The sequence below is a fragment of the Sapajus apella genome, unplaced genomic scaffold (assembly GCF_009761245.1).
Source record: "Sapajus apella isolate SASKATOON/1434 unplaced genomic scaffold, GSC_monkey_1.0 scaffold38, whole genome shotgun sequence".
Taxonomy (NCBI): Eukaryota; Metazoa; Chordata; class Mammalia; order Primates; family Cebidae; genus Sapajus; species Sapajus apella.
The window spans coordinates 7,505,485-7,532,565 of record NW_022436978.1 but is presented as its reverse complement, the minus strand read 5'-3'; the positions used below and the strand labels follow the sequence as shown (position 1 = coordinate 7,532,565).

General features: G+C 52.1%; 2 protein-coding genes across 4 annotated transcripts in view; both read right to left on the bottom strand.

Moving 5' to 3' along the window:
* Positions 1-7,988, bottom strand: part of CPN2 (carboxypeptidase N subunit 2) — a 10,836-nt gene extending 2,848 nt beyond the window's left edge. For 2 of the 3 annotated variants that reach the window (XM_032298220.1, XM_032298223.1), the window contains exon 1: positions 7,869-7,988. The gene's annotated coding sequence lies outside the window, so the exon portion shown is untranslated. Of the gene's footprint in view, positions 1-6,462; positions 6,534-7,868 lie in introns of all 3 variants that reach the window. The other variant, XM_032298221.1, reaches the window with a different exon arrangement.
* A 3,624-nt stretch (positions 7,989-11,612) lies between these two features.
* LRRC15 (leucine rich repeat containing 15) lies at positions 11,613-27,006 on the bottom strand. The gene is made up of 2 exons (XM_032298219.1): positions 26,841-27,006; positions 11,613-17,219 (listed from the first exon to the last, which is right to left on the bottom strand). Exon 2 carries the CDS (start codon positions 17,212-17,214, stop codon positions 15,469-15,471), a length of 1,746 nt encoding a protein of 581 aa, XP_032154110.1. The 5' UTR covers positions 17,215-17,219; positions 26,841-27,006; the 3' UTR covers positions 11,613-15,468.
* Between the last annotated feature and the right edge of the window lie 75 nt (positions 27,007-27,081).

Genomic DNA, 27,081 nt, shown 5'->3' with positions numbered 1-27,081 from the left:
CAAAAAAAAAAAAAAAAAAAAAAAAAAAAAAAAAGTAGGGAGGGAAACAAGCTTTTAATTTGCTCAACATTAATCTTTTTAAAACTGCTAGCATCTACCCACAGGTCACAAATTGGCAATGCACCTTACAAATATGTTTTGTTTATTCCTCAGAGACCTTTTTCATATAAGGATCAGTAGCCAACATGTAAAAACTGGAAAACATCACAATAGAAGTCTAGGTTTCAGAATGATCTGGGGACAGCGGGCCCTCATTTCCACATGGCAAGACCAGCTGGGGCTTCATGGCCCCGCCCTGTCAGAGTGCTCCAGGCTGCCACTGTTCCCACTCACAGCACTTACTCACATGGCTTGGAGTGGTCCTGATTCCATGCGTTCAAATCTTAGGTCCATCACTGTCTAGCTACGTGACCTTGCGCTTGTTACTTAGTCCATCCGTGCTTCAGTTTCCTTATCTGTGCAATGGGGGTTATAATAGTCCCCACCTCGTGCGGGTAATTCTTATGGATTAAGTGACTATACATAGGTAACAGTTTTACATCAGGACCTGGCATAGAGTGAGTAATTAACCAACCACATTAACTATTGTTAAAGGTTGCAGGCCACAATCATTACAGAAAAGGTTATTTCAACACCAAAAAAAAAAAAATTAAAAACAAAATGCTCTTTAGATGGAATACACTTGAATTTACCAAAATTAAAAAAAGGAAGAAGCCCTCTCACAACATAATCCTAATTTTTCTTAACTAACCTCTTTTCAGTAAAAGGCTGCCATTGGATACCCGAAATGGGTTCCGCAGGTGCAGAAATCTGGGTCCCCAGCACCCTTCACTGGCTGTCTCTCTGCTGCCCTCTGCTGATGCCTCATCCACCTCGCAATTCAGCTTCTGGTTGAAGGTCTCCCATTAAACTCAGGGCTCGGGGAAGCCCCCTTTCCTCTCCCACTCAGTCCCTCAGTGACTCTCAGTCCTTCCAGGAACGTTCTGCCTCATCATTAGAGAGGGGAGGACTCCTCCCTGAGAAAATGCAGAGCCCCTTTCGGCTGCTCTGAAGCACGCATAGCTAAGTGAGGCAGGGGAGGTGTAAGGAAGACCTCTGCTAGTAAAACCGCGGGCCTGGGGTTACAATCTGATTCCTACAATCAATCACTCCTTCCAGGAAAAGGAACACATCCCTGCCACTTAGGACATGTGAGGGAAAGGAACACGCCTCAGGCAAATGTGTCCTTAGACTCCAGCTACAGAGTTAGCATGAGACTGGGAGCAGAGAGAAAGCCGTGTGCCTGGCTGAAAAGGCATGGGGGAGCGCTTGTCCTCCAACACACGCACAGCTGCCACCAGCGCCTGGGCTGCCCCTGAGGCACCTACGCAAAACCCTGGGGGTCCTGAAAGAAGCCGCCCCGACCCTAGGAACCTGGAGGTACATGTCTTCACCTTCACACTCAGCTTAGGCACCAGAATGATGGGTTCTCCTGGCAGTCTTTTCTGAGTACTCATCTCCCTATGCCCGGAGCAGTGGTGACTTCCTGTGGGCTCAGGCGGGTTGTGTGGAATGGAGCTCTCCAAGGCTGGAAGAGCAGCTTGGGAGGCACAGCCGCCCCCAGTGGGATGGGCAAACCCAGAATGAACGACCCCCAGCCAGGCTGCCAGAGCTGCCTCGATTCCTCCTGAGAGTAAGAGGGGAGCAATTCTGTTTAATTTTATCATTTTTTTGAGACGGAGCTTCACTCTGTTACCCAGGAGGCTGGAGTGCAGTGGCACGACCATAGCTCACTGCAGCCTCAGTCTCCTGGTCTCCTGCGTGTAGGTGATCTTCCTGTCTCAGCCTCCAGAATAGCTAGGACTACAGGCGTACACCCCCGTGCCTGGCAAACCCTTATTTTTAACATGCTACCATGTGATCATTGTGCAGTCCCCCTTCCTTGCTAGCCCCTTTGATTGTTGTTTCTCAAAGGTCATTTCCAGAAAGTACTCCCTGGGAATGATGGGCTGGACAACGCTGGGGCGTGTGGGTCCCGAGACCATCTGGCCAGCCACCCCACAGGGAGAGTGAGGCAGATCCCGGGGTGTTGACAGCAGGGCTTGGCTTGTGGAGCCCACATCTGGTTTTGTTCCTCACTCCTATCAGGAAAACAGGCCCAAAGCCAGAGGCACACCATGGAATGCTCAGGTTGGGGAGCGTGTGTCTCTGCTGAGGAACCCCAGCTGCTTCCTGGCTTCCCTTGGGCTGTGCCTCTAACTTTGAATCCACTGTCACTTGGAAAGAGTGTGCTTTACTATTTTCAACAAAGGAAGGAGCTCCGGAATTCAAGCCTTGAAGCAAAACCATGGTGCTGTTGGCAGAGAAAGTCAAGTGTAGGCTAGTCGGCTAAGGCTCGGAGAGGCGGACAGAGGGAGAGACATCTCTCTGACATGGGGGTTTGGCTGAGGAATCAGTTCCCACCTGCCAGTTCCCAAAGCTCCCACACATACGTCTTGATCCTCAGGGCAAACCTACAAGTGCCCAGGGCCGGGAGACTGGGGCTCCCGGAGCTACAGTCTGAGCTGGCCCAAGGGCACACAAAACGAAGACCAGTCCTAACAGCCCAGGCTCTGCAGGGTGCTTGCCCTGACACCACCAGGCTCTGTCCCAGGGCAGTGGAGTGGGTGGGGTGGGCAGGCTCGCTCCTTGTATCTGTAGGCACCAGGGAAAACATCGTCTACCTGAAGCTCCACCCACCGTCAATTCCCTTCTCTTTCCCCGCCCCCACTCTCCTGCACCATCAGTAGAGATCCCCCACACAGCTGCCCCTGGACACTCCACAGGCCTAAGGCTGTGAATTCTGGGGCATGGCCAGCCTAGGGAAGATGGATCTGGGGAGGCAGCCCATGCAGGCTGAGGTCCTGGGTACCCAAGGCGTGGTTTCAAATGGGGGCACAGCCTCCAGATGGGCATGTGCCCTTGGTACCCCTTGGGGTTGGTATCATGGGGGGAGGAGGATGAGAACAGGGCTCTCTAAGGTTCAGGGAAAGACCCCTCTTGCCTGGGTCTACTGGAGTGAGAGGTGGGGAGACAGGGATGGTTCTCCCAGTAAAGGCGCAGAATGCTGACAGTTTCCAGGCGGTGCACTCCCAGCCCAAGCCCCATCCTCACCTCATTCTGGAGTGGCTACAAGTCAGACAGTCTGGGTTCATGTCCTAAGCCCACTCCAGCTTAGCTCTGTGTCCTCGACTGCATCGCATAACCTCTCCGTGTTTCGCTTTCCTCCTCTTTAAAACAATGAGCACAGCACCACCTTCTTGGTGGGGATGTTGTGAGGAGGAATGAGAAAATGCATGGAACGTTCCAACCTCAGGACCTGGCACACAGCACGTGACCTGCAACGTTAGTGACCCTGATGCTCCGAGCTCAGGGAGGCCCCAGCTCTGTGCTGAAGCAGTCAGCTTCGCTAGGGAGAAACCCATGAGATCACCCAGCCACCCCACTGTGAGCGAACGAGAGGCTCTCCAAGGCACTCTTTCTGGCTCTTTTCCTTCAGCCAAGGGAAAGCGTCAGTGTCTGGTCCTTGGTTTAGGGGAGCACAGATTCTTAGGGCTTTGGCTGGGAGGCTCTGGACTTGGGCCCCATCCCCAGCCTGCCCTCAAGTAAGCAGGTCACTGGGGATCCCTGGAGAAGGAAGGGCCCCCGCCTGGGGACTGTGGGGGCTGACCCTGAAACCACAGCGGGGCGGCAGCCAGAGGCTTTCTGCTCCTCATCTGGGAAGAAGGCCAGCAAATGCCCACAAAAATGTTCCACGCTTTGGGCAAGCCAAGGAAGTTTGGCTTTTTAAACAGGTCTTTTTGGGGGCAGGGAGGGGTTGGCTGGGTGCAAATGAACTCCTTCCTCTCCTCAATTGCTCTTAGGAGGGTACATTTCTGTGCACGCCTCAAGCCGGTCTGTCACATACCACAGAGCTAAGCCTCACATCTTGCACAGGGCGATGGGGCCAAAATCCGGCCCCAGACATCCAGGGACTGCTGCCTGAGCCTGGCTATGTGGAGGTCTGCCTCACCAACAGGGCTTGATTTGGCCAGTTGCGCTCTGAGACCCGTCCAGAGTCCCCGGCTGCCTCAGCTGGTCCTCTAAGAAGACCTCCTGCTCCCCAGACCTGGTCCCCTCTCCTTTCAACCCAGCAAGATAAGTCTAGTGGCTGAGGGGGTTGGGCTTGGGCTGGGTGCCAGCCTCTGCTCCTGCCCTGGCCAGCCCACCCCATCCACTGCCCAGTTGTGTCCCAGGGAGTAAAGCCACCTCCCAGAGTCCCAGCCTCTACACCACGATAACAATCATCATCATAATAGCTGAATTACAGCCTTATTAGGGCTACTGTGGCTCCTAATGAGCTAACAGGCATTGGGCCACAGCAGAAAAACAGAAACAACACAAATGCCCAGCATGAGGGATGGGCGACATGAATTATGCTACGTGGATATAATGGAAATCCTCTCCGCTGTCTTTCAAATTATATTAGAGGCTGGGTTCAGTGGCTCATGTCTGTAATCCCAGCGCTTTGGGAGGCAGAGGCAGGGGGATCACTTGAGACCAGGAGTTTGAGATCAGCCTGGGCAACACGATAATATCTCCTCTCTACAGAAAATTATAAAAATTAGCTCAGCATAGTGGTGCATGCTTGTAGTCTCAGCTACTCGAGAGGCTGAGGCGGGAGGATCGCTTGAGCCTGGGAGGTCAAGGCTGCAGTGATCAGTGAGTGACTGCACTCCCACATGCCAGCCTAGGTGACAGAGGGAGATCTTGTCTCAAAAATAAAAACAAAAATTTTAAACAAAAAGAAATTATTATAGATGTGTATTTATTGACAAGTTGTTTGCAATGTCTTTTTTTTTTTTTTTTTGAGATGGAGTCTCGCCCTATGGCCCAGACTGGTGTGCAGTGGCGTGACCTCGGCTCACTGCAACCTCCGCCTCCCAGGTTCAAGCAATTCTCTGCCTCAGTCTCCCGAGTAGTTGGGACTACAGGCGTGTGCCACCATGCCCAGCTAATTTTTGTATGTTAGTAGAAACAGGGTTTCACCATGTTGGCCAGACTGGTCTTGAACTACTGACCTCAAGTGATCTGCTCACCTCGGCCTCCCAAAGTGCTGAGAATACAGGCATGAGCCTCCACAGCCTGCCTATTTGCAATATCTTAAATGAAATAGATGAAATCCCAGAATGCTACTTTTCCATTTTTAAGGTGTATTTGTGCACAGAAAACATAATAGAAGCTTATGCACAAAATATTTGCAGTGGGGCTGGGCACAGTGGCTCACGCCTGTAATCCCAGAACTTTGGGAGGTCAAGGTGGGCAGATCACCTGAGGTCAGGAGTTCAAAACCAGCCGGGCCAACATGGTGAAAACCCTGTCTCTACCAAAAATACAAATATTAGCTGGGCGTGGTGGTGGGCACCTGTAATCCCAGATACTCAGGAGGCTGAGGCAGGAGAATCGCTTGAACCCAGGAGGTGGAGATTGCAGGGAGCCAAGGTGATACCACTGCACTCCAGCCTGGGCAACAAAAATGAAACTCCATCTCAAAATATATGTATATATATTTGTGGTGGTTGCCTCTGAAAAATCGATTTGTGGATGATTTTAATTTTTTCATTCTGCTTAAAAATATATGTTCTAGGCCGGGTGCAATGGCTCACACCTGTAATCCCAGCACTTTGGGAGGCCAAGGTGGGCAAATCATGAGGTCAAGAGATCAAAACCATCCCGGCCAACATGGTGAAACCCCACCTCTGTTAAAAATACAAAAATTAGCCGGGTGTGGTGGCAGGTGCCTGTAGTCCCGCTAATTGGGAGGTTAGGGCAGGAGAATAGCTTGCACCTGGGAGGCGGAGGTTGTGTGCCATAGCTGACCCAGAGTTAGAACCTAAGCAACGCCATCTTAAACCCTGCACCCTGCAACCACCAAGAAAAACGGTTTTTCCAAAAATAAGTTGTCACTGCTGCCCTATTTCCTTTGTGATAACTGTTTGCTGCCCCGTTTTCCTTGCGATAGCTGCTGACGTTGGCTTCTGTGAAAAAGGGCTAGCTTGCTCTGCATAACGCCGATTGCAAAAAAAGAACCCCGTGCCCCACCAGGATGTGGGTTTTCTGCTTAAATCCCTTGCTCCCCCTGAGCTCAGGGCCACGGGTTGGAGAGACACTCGTCCTCCGTGGTCGCCAGCAATAAATGACCCTCTGAATTGGCTTACTTTTTTCTCAGTGGTGATTCTGTACTCGCTCGGTTACAACATTTGCGGTGAGCTGAGATCGTGCCACTGCACTCCAGCCTGGTGACAGAGAGCAAGACTCCCTCTCAAAAAAAAAAAAATGTATGTTCTACATTTTTAGGTGAGAAACATATCACTTTTGCTGTAAGGCTGAAACCTATTTTATTCTAAATATTGAGATTAATGTGAAAACGCAAAGCACAGTTCCACACACATAGTAGGTGCTTACGTGACTCTTTCCTTCCAGGCAATGATGTTGCAAAGGCCCAAGGGAGCTTGTCTATCAGCTGTGTGAGTGTTCTGGAAGAGAAGACAGCTGACAGGTTGCACTAAGAGGCGGTCATGAACTGGGCACTATGCCACCCTCCTGGTTTATACCCACCCTCCCAGGCCAGCGAAAGTCACGCTTACCCCATGAAGCCTTCCTTGACTATCCTCTATTTTTTTCTTTTTCTTTTTGAGACAGTTTCCCTCTTGTCACCCAGGCTGGAGTGCAGTGGCACAATCTCGGCTCACTGCAGCCTCCAGGGTCATGCTCAGGGTCATTTTGCAATCTTCAGAACTAGACTACAGGGTCTAGTTTTCAAAAAATTAGAAAACAGAGCCGTCTCTGTGAGCGGCTCTCCACCCCAGCACCTGGCTCAGGGCTAGGCACTGAAAAGGCAACAGGGCCCTGCATGGTGAATTGAAGGGAATGTGTTCCCGGCCTTCAGTGACTTTGCATCTCAGGCCTCACTCTCATCCTGCTTAGTAGCAGGGGAAAGCACTTTCGCTCCGCCAGTGACCCAAGCTGGGATCAGATTCTGACGCCATCACTTGCTAGCCGTGGGGGCTTGGGCAAATCACTCCAACTCTCTAAGCCTCAGTTTTTCCTTCCTTAATTAACACATCTGCCCTTAGGGTTAAAATTAGCACTCCATTGGATGATAAATATGCTAAATAAGGTAGTAAATATAATACCCTTAACCCAGTGCCTGGCAAATACTGAATGTTCCATAAAAGGCAGCTCCCTGCAGGTTTATATGACCATAAATTTGATCATATGAGCCAGCCGCTTCTGGGAAGGAAACGGGGAGCCACGCATCTTTGCGCCTGAGCTGGGTGCGGAGGTGTGCGCTTGTAATCCCAGCTACTCAGCAGGCTGAGTGGGAGGATCGCTTGAAGCCAGGAGTTCAAGACCAACCTGAGCAACATAACAAGACCCCCTCTCAAAAAAAAAACAGTAATGATATTAATAAAACATAACAACATTTAGTATTAACATAGTATTAATAAATAGTTAATACCATTTATTATTAAGCTAAGATGACAAGTATAAACTAGGCAGAACCAGGCCAACCTAGGCATCTGGTCGCGCTGCTTATCCTCTGCTCACTACGAGCTCCCTGCAGGCAGACCCAGTGCTCTTCATCTCACAATCACCAGCCCCGCACCCCACCCCACCTTCCTCCTGCCTCTTCCCAGTGGAACCCTGGCCGAGAACCTCTGGGACTTCTCCTCCCGGGGCAGGGCCCCCCAGGAACTGCAGCCTGTCTGCAGCTGCGGAATGCTCTGAAACCGGGGAGATCGCAAGTCCCGCTCCCGCCCCCACGTCCCTGCAGATGCAGGAGCCCTTTAGAGACCCCAGGAGCCTACCGTGAGAGCTGAGCAGGTGGCGCCGGGCTGCCCGGTCTTCCTCGGGAGCAGAGCGGAGCCTGGTGTGGCCTGTGGTCAGCTCAATCCAGCCCCCCACGCTGATCAAAGTCCCAGGCAGTGGCTCCTCCCCTCACGTGTCCCCAACGTCCCTGGATGTCACTGGGGTCACAGGTCGGGAGAGGGCCTCGGCAAGGCCTCCGAAGATTGCAAAATGACCCTGAACTACACCCACCTTCAGAGCCCAGGCGCGGCCAAAATCCGCCCCCCAGGTTGCAGGGTTGGCCCCTTCAGGACCCCAAGGCTAGAAATTCCGCAGGCTGCTGAGGTGCCGAGGACTGCGATGGGGCCCTCGCTCACACCCCCGCCCTGGGAGCGGAGGCAGAGGGACTGGGGGCCTGCCTTCAGCCTCCGGCCCCTGCTCGGATCTCAGCGCCCCGAGACATTCCAAGGGGGCTTCGATTTGCAGTTTTGTCTTGTTTGTTTGTTGAATGAATGAACTTTCTAAACCCTTTCTGAGTTAGAAGGGGAAAAGTTATGGGGAGGTGAATTCAGACTCAGGATGGAGAGGAGGGCTCACGCACTCAGGGCTGCCCGAGGACCGAAGGCGCTGCTTTGGGAGGGGGGGACTTTCCCTTCTCTGGAGGTGTGGAGCCAGGGCTGCAGGACACGCGAAGTGTGTGTGTGGTGTGTGCGTGCCTGTGGGTGTGGTGTGTGTGTGGTGTGAGTGGGTATGTACATGTGTGAGTGGGCATGTAGTTGTGTGTGTGGTGAGTGTGCGTGTGTGGGTGAGTGGGTGTAGGTGTGTGTGGTGGGTGTATGGGTGTGTGTGTGCGATGTGAGTGGGTATGTACATGTGTGAGTGAGTGCGTATGTTGTGTGTGTGGTGAGTGCCTGTGTGTGGGTGTGGCGTGTGTGTGAGTGGGTGTGAGTGGGTGTAGGTGTGTGTGTGCTGTGGGTATGCATATGTGTGAGTGAGCATGTATGTTGTGTGTATGGTATGAGTGTGTGAGAGCATGTGTGGTCAGTGTGAGTGGGTGTGTGGTGAATGTGTGTGGATGTGTGATGTGTGGGTGTGTGATTAGTATGGGTGTATGAGTGTGTGGGTGTGATGACTGTATTGGGGAGGGTGTGGTGAGTGTGTGGGGTGTATGTGTGGTGTGGAGGGGTTGTATATGTTACTGTGTGTGTGTGAATGTGTGTGTTTGGGTGTATGTTCAAGTCTGTGTGTGTATGTGTGGTGTGTGGTGAGTATGGATAGCTGTGCAGGGATGAGTGTGTCGGGGTGTGTGGTGAGTGGCTGTGTGTGAGTGTGCAGTGTGTGTGTTGGGTGTGTGAGCGAGTGTGGTGTGTGGTGAGTGGGTAAGTGAATGTGTCAGTGTGTGGGGGGGTGTGGTGAGTGGGTGTGAGTGTGAGTGTGTGGGTGTGTGGTGAGAGTGTAGGACAGGGTGTATATTTAAAGGACTGTGGGGTGAAGGGGTGACCCAGACGAGCAATCCAAGATCGTCTCAATGCCGAGTCTACTATTTAAAGTAGACTGATGGCCTTTTCTCTCATGGCATGGCATTAATTTTTATCACACGCTTTTTATGAGTGCAAATTAATGTTTTATTTTCTTGTGAGCCAATTGCATCTGCCAAACTGCAAAGGCCTGATAGAGTGTGGTAAGGAAGTGTGTTCCAGTGGCGCTGGGGCACAAATGCACTGGGGCAGCGGCGAGCAGAAGCCTCTTAGATGGAGAAAGTTGGTGAACATAGTGTGCCCAGCTCTCCCTCGGCAGCCCCCAGGCTGGCAAGTGCAGGACAGTGGCTTGGAGAAGTGGCTTGTGTGGGGGCACTCACAAGCAGGTCTGGGAAGAGCCTGGCGCTGCCCTGCACTTGCCAGGTTCTCAGGGCATCCACATTCACGTCCAACAACACCGCTTGCGCATTGCTCAACGTGGCCTGGTGAACAAGAGAAACTTGGCATTGGACAGATCTCAGTTTGAATTCTGACTCTTCAGCTAGCTAGTCAGTCCTTAGATAAGTTAATCTCTACAAGTCTCTGCATTCTCATCTGGGGAATGGGTGTGGCAAAAGGCCTGGGGAGTCAGGAGAGAGAGAGAGACTCGTGTGTGTGCCTGTGTGTGTGTGTGTGTGGGTCATGAGACATCTGTGGAAGGGAATTTGCCTTAAAAATTCCAAAGATCAGCCGGGTGCGGTGACTCATACGTGTAATCCCAGCACTTTGGGAGGCTGAGGCAGGCAGATCACGAGGTCAGGAGTTCGAGACCAGCCTGGCCCTTATGGTGAAACTAAAAATACAAAAATTAGCCAGGTGTGGTGGCGCATGCCTGTAGTCACAGCTACCCAGGAGGCTGAGGCAGAAGAATCGCCTGACCACAGGAGGTGGAGGTTGCAGTGAGCCGAGATCGCACCACTGCAGTCCAGCCTGTGTGACAGAGCAAGACTCCATCTCAAAAAAAAAAAAAAAATTCCAAAGATCTTCTGAGAGAGAAGGGACAAAGATTCTAACTCCTTTCCCCATTATCCAAAATTCCAGAAAGCTGTTTGAGCATACTAAGGCTCAGTGGTTAGGGAAGGGCAACAAGGCCCTTCCCCCTCATTGAAGGGGTCTAGCTCTGTAATACACTGAACTTGACTGACCCCTGTCCAGTTTAATCTCCTGGGACAGACTTACACCTAGCAGAGGGGATCTAAGGTGCTAAAAGAGTCCAGGTAAATATGATCGGAAGCCCTTTTCCTGGGTATAATAGTGAGATAAAGAAACAGCAGATCATCCCTCTCTTAACTGCTGGGCCTGCACCAGCAGCTGTGGCACCCCTGGGATCCAGAGACCTGGTTTCTGGGGATGCCTGGACACTTGGAGGTCGTCACCTTCATTCAGACAGTGTCTTCTGAGAGCCTGGGACTGCCTGAGCTGGTGTTAAGTACTTACAGGAGTCCAGAGGCATGCAAGATAGTCCTACCAACTGCCTGCGTGCACGTGTGTGTGTGTGTGTGTGCATACACACATGTGCTTCGAACAAATGCTGAGTGAATATCAGTGCCTTCCTGGTGGCATAAAAGAACCAATCTAGGAGCCTGAAGGCCTGGGTTGAAGGACTGGCTCAGCCACTGGCTTTCTGGGTGACTACAGGAAATTCATTTCCTGTCTTCAGCTCGTTTTCCTCATCTACGAAACGGGTTGAACTTAACCTTAAGGTCTGTTCCAGCTGCAGTGGCTTATAGATATTATTTGCTATTTCCTTTCTGGTCTGCACTTTCCTTCCTTTTTTCCTTTTTTGTTTCTTTTCTCTCTCTCTTTTTTTTTTTTTTTTTTTTGAGACAGAGCTTGCTGTGTCGCTCTGTCGCCCAGGTTGGAGCGCAGTGGCGCAATCTCTGCTCACTGCAGTGGCACAATCTCTGCTCACTGCAACCTCTGCCTCCCGGGTCCAAATGATTCTCCTCAGCCTCCTGACTGGCTGAGATTACAGGCACACGCTAATTTTGTATTTTTAGTAGAGATAGGGTTTCACCATGTTGGCCAGGCTGGTCTTGAACTCCTGACCTCAGGTGATCCACCCACCTCGGTCTCCCAACGTGCTGGGATTACAGGCATGAGCCACTGAGACTAGCCTCCCACTCGCCTTCCAAAGTCCTATTCTCAGCCAAGAATCTGCTTTCTGTACCTTGCACAAGCATGGCAAGAGCAGAATCCACAGGTGTGAGACTCCCCTCACCAAGACATCCATAGAGAGCACACACAGCCTGCGTATACCATTTATTGTTGATTCTGTGCACCAAACGTATGACAAGTAGCATCCAGCAGAAGACAGACCCCTAACCCTGCCCACCAGGGCTCACACTCTACAAAACCCCAAGGCTCTAGAAATCTCTAAATGCATTGCCAAGCACTGGGGATGATTTGCATAATTCTCTAAGCAAGGCAGACGTGATCTGCTTTGGAAGGCAGCATGAAGGCAGTGGGTTGGTGAGAATGATCTCTCCTTAGAAGAAACCTCAGGCGGAAGAAGGTTTACCCGGAAGTGGCTTGCCAGCCTACCCTCTCTGAACCACAGCAATGGCTTCCTTTCCAAGGCCACCACTCCCTCCCCAGCAACCCAGATTCAGTTCTGACTGTGGGATCTGGGGGCTAAATCTTTGAGTGCTTTATAACTAAAGGCTGGGATATATCTAACATCCGTCGACTAACTCTGGTTCCTGAGTCATCTCTAGCTGTCTGCTCTCTGTAAGCTTCCAGCGTGTGGAAGTTCCTTCCCAACAGCTCTACATCAGGATCTGAAAGGTTGTGGAAAGTGTGTCCACGAAAAGTTCTAAGAACTCCTGGATCTCTACATTCTAAGGAGAAAGAACAATATACATACAGCCCAATTCCCATGAGAGGGACCAGCTATTCTATTCTTTAAGGGATGGATGAGTGTAATCTTTTCCCGCAGTTACAAAGCTTTTGATCTAAATGGTACCAAGTGAGATTCCAATGACCAAGACGAAGGAGACCAACAGGGGAGTGGCTTCCATTTTCTTTGGTTTAATGGTGAAGCTCAAGACAAGCCATGAGCTCTTGTACAAAGTTTGAAGAGATAAATAAAACTCCCAGCCTATGGAATGCCGTGCAGAAGAACGAGTGGCTCTGTGCCCCATCTCCAGCGGGTAGAGGCGGCACTCATGCCACAGGGGTGCTGTGAGGGCCAGAGGAGAATCCACATCCAGTGCTTTGAGGAGGATCTGTGCACAGTAAGCACTTTTTAAAAATAGTGGTTCTAATTGGCTTTTCTCCAACACTGACTCATGGCTCCCACTCCAGATGGGCGTGGGACTGGAGTCAAGGAGGGAAAGAGCACTGAACTCTGTACCTTACTCCAGCTTTTTGGGGGACCAGCCGGTTCATTCCAGACCTGAGAACTGAGCAAACGCATCATCCTGTTGGAAAGGAGACTTCACGCAGCTTTTCTAGGAGCTCCCCAGCCAGACAACATGGCGCAGAGAGGTTGAGGGGCCCGTGGAGGAAAAGGAGGCCCTAAGGCTCTATCCAGCCACTCTGATGGGAGGAAGGAAGAGGCGAGAGGTTCACAATAAAGGGGCCCCCAGCCCTCACCTAGGGTGCTCCTGGGTGGCATCATCTGAGGACAGCAGCCCTCAGGTCAGCCTCTGGGCTGTAGAGGAAGACACTCCAATGTCATGGCTACTGACAGGAATACCCGGGGATTCTGGGCTAAGATTGGCAGGGCCCACCAGGTGAGGAGGCTCCCCAACTCTCTCCAGCCCTGGCCCACTTGTGCCTATGCACAAAGGCAGCGGGAGCCCACTCACAGGAGCACCCAGCAGGTCTGGAGACAAGGAATGTGGGAAAACCCATGCTTCCTGTCGAGGGGAAAAGGCCAAGCTGCCCCTGTCAGCCCCAGGCCCACACAGGCCACCATCATCGAGTGATGCTCACGTGCTAGGCCCTGGACTCACTTCCCGTTGGCCCTGGCAACCCTTGGTGCAGGTCCTCCAGGTGCTACCAATAGTTTGGAAATGCCTTGGAGACCCAGATTTGCCTTGGGGAGATGACATCTCTTGACTCTGACAGGTTCATCTCTCCTAGGTTCCCTGGGGCAGGGAGTGAAAAGCTACAGAGTGCACTGGTGTTTGCAAACGTCTCTCTGGACCCTTTTTGTGTGGGAACTGGAAGGGAAACCTGGTCAGCACTGTGCTGCTGTGGCCCTGGGGGATGTCACAGGTGTCTTGCGGAACAGAGGAACTAATAAGAACCCATCAGGATTGGTGGTGGATTTCCAAATCCCGGCAGAGTCGGTGGAAGTTCTTTCCTGGGCAGACCTGGAGACCCTAAAGTCTCCATTTCACCGTTTTTACTTCTAAACTGGTGGGCCAGTTGTCCAGAGAAAGACACACGTTGACATGAGCATAACTTCTTGAGCAGCACGTGAATATGTGTGTAGCAGGAAGACGGGAGAAGGCAGGCATTCGTATGGCTGTGACTCAAGGGGAATAACCCTGGAGCAAATAACTCAACTCCTAACAGACCACATACAGGAGGAGCTCCAGGGAGCCCCGAGACCCAGTGTGACATGTACCCCAGTGTTGCCTGCTGTGAGATTCTGAAGTTTAGCTGCTGGCTAGCTGTGATGTTGATGGAGAATTTTACCACATTAGAAAGATGCTGGGTTTCACTATACTTGGTTTTCAATTAAAGGATCTCATCTCCAAGCTATTTCACGTCCCCTAAGTGAAGAATGAAAATTAAAAACAGATACAGGCATATCATGCCCATAAAAGGCTCCAGGCGGAGGGGCCTCCAATGAGCTGCATGCAGACAGTTTGCTGGCAGAGAAGGGGGCGTGGCTGCACAGGACTGCTGTCAGGATGCTTCTGACCTGGCCAGCCAGGGTGCCGTGGTCTCGGGATCTCCAGATTTAATAAAATCTCTGGTTCAGGCCAGAGTCTCCCATCCTGTCCACACCCACTGGGCTTTTATGCAGGCTGGCTGTGGGAGGGGGCATCCTGGCTCACGGGAAGCAGGTCCTGGGTTAGTCCATCTCCAGAAGCCCCCATCTCCTCTGGGAAAAGCCCGGGATGGGGGACGTTTGTGGTGCTCTGTGCCTTGGTCTGGTTGCTGATTACACAGGTGTGTTCAGTTTGTGACAGTTCACCAAGCCACATACGATCATGTTCCCACTTTTCTGTACATATATGTCAATTACAAATGTAAAAAAGAAAACTCTAGGGGTGAACACAAGAACCCCCCAGGCACCAGATTTCTTTCTCTATCTAGAATAAGCTGATTTTAATGTTTTTAGAAGTCCAAAATCCAACATGATTTTATCCCTTAAAGGGCTAAACTTTTCAAAGCAAAGTTTGCAGTTCGGAAAGATCCTTCTCTAAAAGGCTGAACTTGCTGTGCTGAGGTCTTTCTTCCTTTTCCAGATGAAAATCACAAGAGAGATGCTGATGACGGCTCTGTCTCCAGGAACTGAGCGGCATGACTTTCCTTCTCTCTTCCATAGCATCCTCAAAGCTAGGCTGCTTGGCGGCTCTTAAGAAACCAGTTAAATGGTTTGAAGTCTTCTTTGAGGAGAGAATTCACCCTGCCTTCAGGAGCAGAAAATCAAGCGGAGAACTTTTATTTGAAGGGACGTGCTGGGTCAAGCCACAGCACAAACAAGAGGAAGAAAAGAAGGGAAATCAACTCACATAATACTTAGAGGAGAGGGGCTATTTTGGCGGAGAACTATTCCCACAAAGTGAGCAGGCTGTGGACTGAGTCTACAGAGGCCAGGAAGAGGCCTGGGCGCAGGGAAGGTGGTTCTTGGAGGACAGGTGGGGAGGATTTGGAGGAGGAGTCCTCTTGAAGGAAGCCCAGGGGTGTGAATCAGAAATCCCCAGGGCTTTTGCCATGGCCTGTTGGATATTCCTGATTGTAGGAGGGTCCGGCATGACATGATTCTCTACAGGAGAATCAGGAAGAGGTAGGCACACCTTTCCCTAGGGTCAGAAAGAGAAATCACGGAAAGCTTCGTAGACCCAGGAGTGGAGGCGGAAAGGTGAAATTCCCAGGTCCTCCGGTTCCATCATTCCCAGCCCTGCTCCAGCCTGCCTCTTTAACACTCATTGGGTGCCTTCATCTGCATCAGGACCGCTTGGCTTCTCTTCTTGCAGCAGCAACAGCCGATGCAGGCAGCCAGGGAGCAGGCCAGGGCAACAATGCCAATTACAATAGCGGCAATGGCCAGCCCGCTCTGGGCCTGGGTCATACCCCAAACACTGCGGTCATCAGTGACCTGAATGGTAGTCAGATCAGTGTAGTCTTCCACAGAGCTGGTTAACTCAGTGGTAGAAGAGATGGATGTGGTGTCAGAGTAACTGGGTGTGTCTGGGTACAAGGGCGTTTCTGGGTAACTAGGTACCTCGGGGACATGAACACTGGGAACAGCAACGTTGACATTGATGATAATGAGGGATTGGCCTCGGACGTTGGCTGGGCTGAAACACACAGGTAGAGTGTCCGTCCCTAACCTAGGCTGGTTGAGGAGGAGCCAGTTGCGGAGCGGAAGGATGTCTGAGTCACACCGCCAGGGATTGTCGTACAGCCGCAGCTCACAGAGTTTCCCCAAGTGATCGAAGATGCCGAGGGGCAAGTTCTCCAGCTGGTTGTTCTGCAGCTGGATGGTCATGAGGCCATTGACGTTGGCGAAGATATTCCCTGGGAGCTGTCTCAGGCGGTTGTTCTGCAGGGAGATGTTCTGCAGGTTGACCAACATTCGGAAGACGTTCCCGTCCAGGTCCTGCAGCGCGTTGGTGTGGAGGGACAGCTCTCGAAGCTCTGTGAGCCCGTTGAAGGCACCCGGGGAGATGATGCTGATCTGGTTGCGGCTAAGGATCAGGACCTGCAACTGGCGGAGGTTGCTGAAGACATTGTCAGGTAGAGAAGTGATGTGGTTGTCATAGAGCCAAAGCTCCCGCAGGTTGGGCATGGGCCCAAAGATCCCCGGAGACAGCTCCTTCAGGGAATTGCCAAAGAGAGTAAGGCGGTTGAGCTGGGGCAGCTGCATGAAGATGCTGGGTGGCAGCTGGGAGATGTGGTTGTTGGACAGATAGAGTCTCTGGAGGTTGTGGTTGTTGTGGAAGAGACCGGGAGAGAGCAGCCCAATCTGGTTCTGCTGCAGAGCCAGCTCCTGGAGGTTGACAAGCCCATCGAAAGTGCCCATGGGGATATCCGTGAGCCTGTTCTCATAGAGCCGGAGGACCTCCAGGTTGCCCAGGTGCTGGAAGACCCTGGGTGAGATGTGGGTGAGGCTATTCTTGCCCAGATTGAGCTTTGTGAGTCCCACCAGGGGGTCGAAGACTCCGTCGGGGATGTATTCCAGGTGGTTGCCATGCAGCTGCAGCTCCTTGAGGTTGCTGCACTGGGAGAAATGTGCTGGCTGGATCTGCACCAGCTGGTTACTGGACAGAAGCAGTGACTCGAGGCTGTCCAGGCCCTGGAAGAGACCGACGGGCAGAACCCGAAGCTTGTTGTTGGCGAGGCTGAGATAGCGCAGGGAGCCCAGGTTTCGGAAGGCACTGGGCATGATGCGTGACAACTCATTCTTCTCAATCCTCAGGGCGATGAGGGCTGAGATGTTGAGGAACGGGGACTCATTGAGTTCGGTGATGTGCGTGTTGAGGATCTGCAGGCTCATGGCATTCCAGGGCAGAGGGGTGGGCACGGCTACAATGCGTGCCCCGGTGCACTCCACCTGGGAGGCTCTGGAGCAGGTGCACTCGCTAGGGCAGCCATAGTAGGCCAGCCCTGTACCCCAGGCGTGGCAGCCCACCAGCAAAAGGAGATAATGCTTCAGTGGCATGGCCTCTGCAAAGGGAGAGAGCACACGTCAGTCAGGGTCCCCTAGCTGACACTGGCACGTTTTAAGCCAACATCAACTTGCAGTGCCAACACTGGCTTGGCTTTGAATCTCATCATCACATGCTGAACTCATGCTCCCTGTGCTCTGGCCAGCAAGCCTCTGCGCCCTAGCCCCTGCCTTTCTACCTCCATGCCTTTGCTCAGGCAATGCTCCCTACCTGGAGTGCTCCTTGTCCTTATACAATTTTTTCCCATGCTTCCAAGTCCAGCTCCAGTGCAGTTATCTTTAGGACACTTCCCAGATTCCATGAGTCAGGATCAGTTACCTGTCCATGAAGTGGTCTTCCCAGTCTCCATCACTGGGCATGTCACGGTGGCCTTGTATGGCATTCACTGTGTCCCTGTCTGTCTCCTTCCCCAGCCAATAAGCTTTCCAAAGACAAGGAGTTCATCTACAGATTCCTTAGGGCAGGAACTGTATCTTATCCATCTCTGTATCCCTCATATCATCTGAATGTGCTGGTACCAAGTATCAGCTTGGCCGGGAGACTCCCACCCAGGCAGCGCTGAAGGTAATGAGAGGCAAACACCCAGATAGAACAGCAAAGTGGGTCTATCCGGGCGGGGGCGGCAACAGCCTTCCGAGCTGAGAGTGTCAGGGGCTGATAGCATTCCAGGCTGAAGGCCCCCAGCAGATTCTGATCCACGTATTTATCCTCTCTGCACAGGTGATTTTTATCAACAAACAGGTGTTCTATATTTTCTCATGACACAAAAATATACCAAGTAGGCAGCTGTTACCTGCTCACCACTGATTACAGACAAACTAAAAGGTATTCTCCATGAGGGAGCCCGGGGGCAGGGTAAACTTAATATATCTCAACATGCTGGTTAAACACAGCCTTGTCAAGAGGAACACGGAGGCAATGAAAACAAATAAATAGGGCTGAACCTGGGGGAAGATGACAAGGCCACAAACATGGCGGCCTGCTGGGAGGTGCAGCAGCGGCACAGTTAGGACCACAGAGTTAGGACCTGCCCAAAAGACGAACGATGGCAGTGGAAGCAGCTCTTCCTCGCCCTCGCCTGGTCCGGCCCTGCCCAGCCCATCACCACCAACCATCACTTAGCCCTTTGTTAACCCTTTCACGTGTGCTTCCTCTTGGTTTCATTCAAACCACCCTCCCAGTAAGGGCAAATGACATGTCTGCACCATGTCCTGCCTTGCTGGGAGAGGCTGCTATGGCTTAGCCAATGCCCGGAGCCAGCCTTGTGGGTATAAGCCCCGGTTTCCACAGGAAACATTGGGTGAGTCCTTGAGTGAGTCGCAGAAAACCAATGAGATGTACTTTGAGCTAAAAGGTGGTAGGTCAGGCATGGTGATGAGCTGGCAGCGGGGGCAGATGCAGGGAAATGTTGGTGTTTGAAATCACTGATGACAATGACATATATAAATGTGTGTGTGTGTGTGTGTGTGTGTGTGTAATGTAGAGATATGGGACATAGGTGCTGGTCTCTATATGAATATTTAAGGACCACTAACAGTTTCACCTTGAATGAAGCTTGAAGCCTCCAAGCTTCAGCTCCCTCGTCTGTGAAGAGGTGATGGTGATTCCTGCCCCGCTCTTGGGCTGTTGTGAGGAGTGAATGGGGAAGGGACGCGAGGCCATCCCCAGCAGTGCTGTGCAAACGTGGGCCGTTGTTCCATGCTCATCCACAGCCTGGACCCTACAGACTCCTGAAGTCAGGAGGCCTCAAATTGCTTCTTGTCTTGGCATTGTTAGTCATGGGACTAAAGATTTCTGTGTATATGTGAGGGTAGCTCCAACTTCCACCAAAGGTTCAAAGGGCTCTGAACTCCTGGAAAATTCAGCCGTCACTGCTGGCCACGCATTCCCATCACTTTATGGGGACGCAAGAAGCAAGGAAAGGCTTCCGAGCTTAAAGCCCAGGTCTCCAGACCCCTAGGGAAGTACTTCGAGTGTTAATGCTGTGTCACCCTTTTGATGAGCAAAAATCCTGAGTCAGAGGAAGGAATTTCAAATGATGGCCTAGAAGGCATCAATGGCTGGGTGAAGAGGGTATTTCTCTGGTCTCTCTTTGTGGCCCTGAAATCATGGGGTCCAGAGCCTGGCCCACATCTCAGAATAACCCAGGCTTCCCAATTTGGCCTCAGCCCCATGTACCCCTTCCCTGCACCCCAACAAGCTTACTCTGAGATAAAAACCTAACCCATTCCCCAGCCACACAGACCATGATGTTTCACTTGTTCACAGCTCATGCAAGCCCCGACTTGTTATACTTTTGCATTAAAAACTTGACTAAGTATCTAGAACAATAGAAAACAGAAAGGGAAAAGAATACATTGGTCAGCGGCATCTAGATGCAAAGGAATGGGGCCAGATTATGCTAAGGACACACCAAAAAAAAAAATAAACATATAGAGAAATGTCAGGTCCAGAACCTGAAAACAGAAAATGAGCTGCCTAAATAGACTGCACAGAAAAAAGGGCTCAATATTCACCCTGAGAAGACTTAGGGCTTTTCACTAACGATAACAAGGAAAGAAGGCTGCCCACAAAAGCTAGTGTGGTCTGAGACTGAATTAATAGAAGTATCACATGTGGAAAAAAGGAGGTGATGGTCTCATCCTACACTTTCCTGACGTGGCCACACTTGTAGTGCTGGGCTCAGTTCCACTCTGAACTTCAAGAAGACTAATGACAAACTGGCCTCCTGAAGAATTCTAGAGGATGGTGAGGGAGTTTAGGAAGCAGAACATCTGAGCATCCATGGAAGAAACTGTGTCAGCATCCTAAGACATGGTGAGAAAAAATTAAATTAAAATTAAAATTGTGGAGCTGTGGATGAATAAATAACCAGATGAAAAGATGCTGTGAAGAGTCCACAATCACTTTCCTAGCATCTCTGAATGGCTGCTGTGGCACGCAGAAAGCAGCCTAGATCAGTGTGGCTCCAGCGGTCAGACAAGTGCAGAAGTTACAGAGCAGCGGATTTCAATTCATCGCCGAAGACAGCCTATCCAGAGTCAAAATGGGCAAACTCACAGAGGGAGTAAGCTCCCTGTCACTGGAAGCAATCAAGCAGAGGCTAAAGCAACCACTTGGTAAGCAAGCTGTAGAGAAGATTTCCACACCTGGGAGGGTATTGGACTGGAAGACAACTGGTATCCTGTCCATTCCTAAGATCTTAGGATTCTAAGGCTGAGTTCCAGGGCGTGAATACACCATCTGTTCACCAAGGCAACGGTGTCTGTGCTCTTAGGGGCCTGTGTGGACAGGTGTGGGTATTTGCCCATCTCTTTGGTGTAAGGGTATGTGAGATATTTTACTGCCTGGGCTGACATACAAAAGGTGGAGCTTGAAATTGCTCCTGGAGACAAGCTAGCTGGCGCTTATATTTAATGTACGCTCACATACCCAGCGTGCTTCAAAATGATGTCACGGCCCAAGTGTCAGAGACTAAATTAAGTACCTGTCACCTGGCCAGCCAGGGCAATCTTGAGTTTCCCCATCTATAACTGACAGTGTAGAATGAGGCACCCTCTACTCATCTTTATGTGGCTTTCTCTGAGTCGGGGCTCTGCAGCTAGGGAGGGACATCAAGCCAGCCCAGGAAGGGCTTGTGCCAGGGGAAGGTGCCTCTTGGCCTGGGAGGAGTGCAGAGATAATTCCCTGAGGGAACAAGGCCACACTCAGCACAACAAATATTGCAAGAGTTTGCAGATCTTCCTCTTGATAATCCTCACATCTGGTCGGGCGTGGGGGTTCACGCCTGGAATCCCAGCACTTTGGAGTCTGAGGCAGGTGGATCATGAGGTCAGGAGTTCAAGACCATCCTGGCCAACATGGTGAAACCCTGTCTCTACTAAAAATACAAACAAATTAGCCAGGTGTAGTGGAGCGTGCCTGTAGTCCCAGCTGCTCGGGAAGCTGAGGCAGTAGAATTGCTTGAACCCAAGAGGCAGAGACTGCGGTGAGCCAAGGCCATGTCATTCCACTTCAGGCTAGGCAACAGAGCGAGACTCCATCTCAAAAAAAAGGCGGGGCATGGTGGCTCATATCTGTAATCCCAGCACTTTGGGAGGTCGAGGCGGGCGGAGCATGAAGTCAAGAGACCAAGACCATCCTGGCCAACATGGTGAAACCCTGTCTCTACTAACAAAATACAAAAAATTAGCTGGGTGTGGTGGCACGCTCCTGTAGTCCCAGCTACTTGGGAGGATGAGGCAGGAGAATCGCTAGAACCTGGGAGGCGGAGATTGCAATGAGCCGAGATCTCGCCACTGCACTCCAGCCTGGGGACAGAGTGAGATTCCGTCGCAAAAAAAAAAAAAAAAAAAAAAAAAAAAAAAAACCCTCACATCTGCAAAGCTGACCCCAGCACCACATACTGTAGTTTGCTGTTTTCCAGCATTCTTGACTGCTGTGGCTGGCGTCCACTGCTCCACAGGACCTCCAAAGAGCCCACCTCAAAGCCAGCTGCAAAGACCTCAGGGAAGGGAGGGGCCCCAGAACCAGGGCTGACGGCTGGGCCGGTGGATTTCCAGCATGTGATGCCAGCTCTCGCAGTGGCCACAGCCTCTGGAAGCCCAGCAGATAGCCCACGCTGCCTGGTGCCGCTTGGCAGCTGTGACAGGTGGCAGTTAAAGGGCCACAAAGCTACCCTAATTATAACTTCTCCCAGGCAGCCGAGAGCGTCCTCAATCACTTCAGTGACTCAGTCCAGCCCCTGTCCGGCTCCTGGGAAGGGGGGATCACCTGGCGTCTATCACTGCCCATGAAATCAGCAAGCAGAGCAGACAATCTGAAGGACAGCCTGACAGCTCACCTGGGCACTCCGCCACAGTCCCTCGCCGTGAGCAGAATCGCACCAGCCAGGGCACTCCGGCTTCGGGCCTCAGCAGGAGCACCATGACTCACGACCAAACGCATAATTAGCCTCGAAGCCCTGGGCTTTGTTGGTTGGTGAGTTGGGACGTTGTTGGTTTAATACCATTGTTCACATTCCCTGAACACGAGACTCCCTGGAAGGAGACTCCTTTTTTTGAGATGGAGTCTCACTCTTGCCCAGGCTGGAATGCAATGGTGCAATCTTGGTTCACTGCAACCTCCGCCTCCTGGACTCAAGCGATTCTCCTGCCTCAGCCTCCTAAGTAGCTGGAATTACAGGCACACACTACCACACCCAGCTGATTTTTGTACTTTTTTTTTTCTATTTTTTGAGACGGAGTTTCGCTCTTGTTACCCAGGCTGGAGTGCGATGGCGCAATCTCGGCTCACCGCAACCTCCGCCTCCTGGGTTCAGGCAATTCTCCTGCCTCAGCCTCCTGAGTAGCTGGGTTTACAGGCACGCGCCACCATGCCCAGCTAATTTTTTGTATTTTTAGTAGAGACGGGGTTTCACCATGTTGACCAGGATGGTCTCGATCTCTTGACCTCATGATCCACCCGCCTCGGCCTCCCAAAGTGCTGGGATTACAGGCGTGAGCCACTGCGCCCGGCCCATTGATTTTTGTATTTTCAATAGAGACCATGTTGCCTAGGCTGGTCTTGAACTCCTGACCTGAGATCATCCACCCACCTCAGCCTCCCAAAATGCTGGGATTACAGGTGTAAGCCACTGCACCCAGCTGGCTCATTTTAATGCCACAGAGCAAAACTTTTGAATGGATCCTGGAAGACCAAATCAGCGGTCTGTTCTGGTTAACTCTAAGTTGAAGTGCGAGCTTAGGTACATTCTCCAGGCCTCAATTTCCCCTTCAGTAAAGACTTCCAAGGGCCCTCGGCGCTCTGCTACGTTCTAATGTGAGGCAGGAAGGAAATTTGGCCTGAAGCCCTTCATTCTCCTTATCTTCTCTTCCCCGGTGTATGTGCCAGACCTCCAGCAGGGCCGCCCCGCCTGGCTCCGGCTTCATGCAGAGGCCTGAGGAACTCATGCCCATCTTTTCAGGCCCATCTGCCTCCAAGTTTCCCAGCCAGGGCAATCCCACTTAATAATCAGCAAGCCCACACCTAGCCAATAGCCGCTCCATGGAATCCAGCGGCTGGGAGGGGTCTCTGGGAGCCTCTGGTTCTTCCCCCTCCCCATGTACCTGGAGAAACTGACACCCACAGAGGGACTGTCTCTCCCTGTCCTCTGCCATCTCCCCATAGAGCACTGTCCAGTTGTGGCCTTGAATGCAGAGAGATGTCACCCAACCAGCCTGAGGGCTTCCGAGGAAGATGCCAGGCCGGGAGCTGCCAGGGGCTGTCCCCACTGCCCACACCCGGTGCTGCCCTCAAGCATGCGCTCACTGGGGCTCGGGCCAGTGGGTCTGCCTGAGAGGCTTGTCCTGAAGCTCAGGCCTCGGTGCCTCCAGACCTCCCCATCTCACCAAACGTCCCCTCTCCTGGAGCAGCACATAAAATCGCCTAGCTTGTTTAATAGAACTGACCTCATAGCATTGCTGTTGTGAGGATTACATGAGTTAATGCATGGGAAACACTTAGGTGAGTTCTTGGCACAAAGTGAGGACCCAATAAACGTTAGTGACGATTGTTATTTTTGTTGTTGGGTAAAAGATCTCTGGAGACTCCACCCACAGAGATGCTGATCCCTAGATCTCGCTGGGGCCCAGGATTCTGCATGTTTTACAAACTTCCCAAGTGATTCTGATGCAGGAGTCCACAGAACATGCTCAGAGACACCATGTGAGTCCACAGAACGTGCTCAGAGATACCACATGAGTCCACAGAACACACTCAAAGACACCATGTGAGTCCACAGAACACGCTCAGAGACGCCACGTGAGGTCTAGACCAGCTGAGAACCCAGGCTTGGACTGAACGCTGAGAATAAGAGAACCCCGAAGAGGGGAGGTCGCAGGTCCTGCCCAGGCCTGGCCCCATCCCTCTATCAATACTTCTCTCAGTGGCCGCTTCTGCATCCCCATCAGGAACTGAGGTTTGTGCTGAGTTGAACCCAGCAATAAAAGCTGCTTCCAGAAACAGTACTTACAGCCTGGAGCATCAGAGGTGCCAGGGCTTTCTGAGTGCATCTAGTCAAACATCTGCTCATTTTGTAGTCGGGAAAGCTGAGGGGGTCCCCAGGGAGGAGGAAAGTTGCCCGAGGTCGCATAGTCCGTTAGAGACTCCTGATACCTGATCAGGGCCCCTAACCACGGAGCTTGGCGAACCCCTGACCCTCATCACTGGGATTCGGCACCTTGCCAACCACATGCCTGGCAGGGCCTGGGATTGGGGAGGAGGTGGCTTTGCACCCTCCAGCCTAAATCAGCTGAGGCTCATACAATCCACCTTCCCCCTGCACAGCATGATTCACCAAGAACAAGCGCCTCTCCCAACTACCAGGCTGCTGGGTTCAGGGGTTTCTTCTTTAAGGCTGCTATGATGCTGGTGTTTGTTCAGTTTCACCTGAGTCTCCTGGAGGACTGTAGGGAAGGGACAGAGGGGTCACCAGAAGGGGTTGACCCCTGTAATCTCAACAACACGCTGGAGGTGGACTCAGGGCTGGAGACGGATTTGTGATGAAGGGTGTGTGGATTTGAAATTGGCACAGCTGCACCTTTACCTGTGTCTCTGCTCAAATGTAGAGACAGGACCTGCGGCCAAGGTCATAGGCCCCTGATTTGGGAATACTCTATCCCAAACAGAAAGCATCCTTGAACTCCAAGGCAAGACTGGCTACACCCTCATCCTCCATCTTGATCAAGTGGTGACCCCCATTTCTCATGGCCCAACTCTCATGGCCCTTCAAAGCCAAAATGTACTTCTTTGTCTTAAAAAAAGAAAATCAGTTAAAAAGCACAATTCCTTTCCAGCCCTTCTGTTGAGGAGCCTCCCAGGTTTGACTTCCTGCAGAGGCCAGAGCAGGGCTGTCATTAGCCTGGCAAGGGTACCAGGAGAAACTGACAAACTGCCCAGCAGAACAGGGAGAACTGCCCCAAACGGGCTTTGGTGAGTGCAGCCACGGTCTACCAATAGCCCTTTTCTCAGGCTGGCACCTGGGGTCCCAAAGTAGACAGAAATGGATCAGCCCCCAATCAAAGCATCTGCAAGTAGTTTCTAATTTCTGAGTCCCAAAGCCAAGAGAGGCCATGAAATCTGAAGCGGCAGTGACTGCTTCGTGGTCAGGATTTAGGGCAGCAAATTGCCATGTGTGATCACAGCCTGCTTACTGGCAGGGCTGAGTTGGGACAGCTTCTCTCCCATCTCTTCTCATTTCTCCATAGCTGGATGTACTTTCAGACTTGCCTCGCCGCCCCCTCCATTTACTGAGCAAGCCAAGGTAGCGCTCCCGAGCCCTGAGAAGAACCTTCCATGACCTAACTTTCTGCAGAATCTATCCAGAACTTGCCCCTGGCCCCAACCCCCCTCGCAAGCCTGCCTCATCACTGCTGACCCCACCCAGCTGACTCAAGACCACACGCAAATTGGACTGTCTGGCCCTGAATTTACCCCAGATGTTCAATCTAGGCAGAATGAAGGAAGTGCCAGCCGTTAGACAACTTCTAAATTAAGGAGCCAGTGGCAACAACGCATCCAAGAGCTGCCCGAGATAAAGTGATGTATCCCAGATAACCCCAGAGGAGAGGCTGGCGCATGGCAGACAGGCACCTGGCACCTGTGGTGGGAGCACATGTGTCATCCCAGAAAGAGTGCAGCTGCACCAAGGTGACGCATTGGACCCTCATGTGTCCAATGAGGAGGTGGAATGGCCCTCGAACTTTGGCAGGGGTGGGAGACGCCAGAAAGTTCTGGTGTCCCACAGTTGGTTTCTTGGCCCCAGGTCCTGCCTCTACCTTTGAACGGAGACACAGGTCAAGGCACAGCCATCACAATTTCAAATCCACACCCCCTCGTCACAAATCTGTCTCCAGCCCTGACTCCCTGCTCAAAGCTGCCAGGCTCCATGGAGGCCCGCACTTCCAGCGGGAGAGAAGGGAAACTCCAGCATAGTGTCCCTTAAGCCACCTGGTCAGGGTCTGAACAATGCTGAGCCTACGTCTGAATTCCACATTGGAAATGCAAACCAGGGACCGGCACATCTGCTTGCAGCAATTATCCGTCCATGCAGAGAAGACAGCTCTCTTGCCTGGGGAACCCCCATGAAGGAAGGTCTTAGACAGACCCAAATGCAGGGCAGACCACTGGTGGCCACCATGGTCAGTGCCGGGAAAGACGGCACAGGCTCAAATAATCTGAACTTTAAAAAGAAAAGTTCTTCCCCCAGTGTATCTAGATTCCAGAAAGGTGAATCCAGGGACAAGGGGGGTATAACGGAGTCCACTTTCAGCCCATCATGTTGGTCTCAGACGTCTCAGCAGCCCAGGTTGACATCACGAGGTGGTAAGGGCAAGGGGCATAAGAGGCTGTTAAGGCATCAGCAGAGGGGCTGGTGGTCCTGGTGTCCAGGCAGGGAGAGAGACCGGCTTGCACCCCTCCAGCGCAGGCTTCTCCTAGCCCTGTCCCGAGAGCATCCCAGGCGCACATCAGCCCTGCCCCTTCTGGGGTCTCCCAAGGGAGCAGGTTCAGCAGAAATGGGAGGGGGATGGCCGGGGCCCTCTAAGCAGGGAGGAGGGTAGGGGGTGGCTCACCTACTTACCAGCAGCTCGGCACCCGCTGGGGACAAGAGGGAGCCTGAGAGGAGGAGGAGGAGGAGGGAGGGCTCAAGGCTGCAGCATGAGTGTGGCTCGCCTGGGCTGTCCCGGTATTTAAAGTATCCCGGGCATGAGTCACTGCAGAAGGCAGTGTCAGCCCTGTGAGGGGGGCCTGTGGGCCACAGTACAGCATCTGGATGTCCCAGGCTGGCATTACAGGGACACACAGCTGGCATCCCTAAGTGT

What these genes read in the sequence shown, in the direction of transcription:
- LRRC15 (XM_032298219.1), bottom strand. Translation starts at nt 17,214, where the DNA reads ATGCCACTGAAGCATTATCTCCTTTTGCTGGTGGGCTGCCACGCCTGG.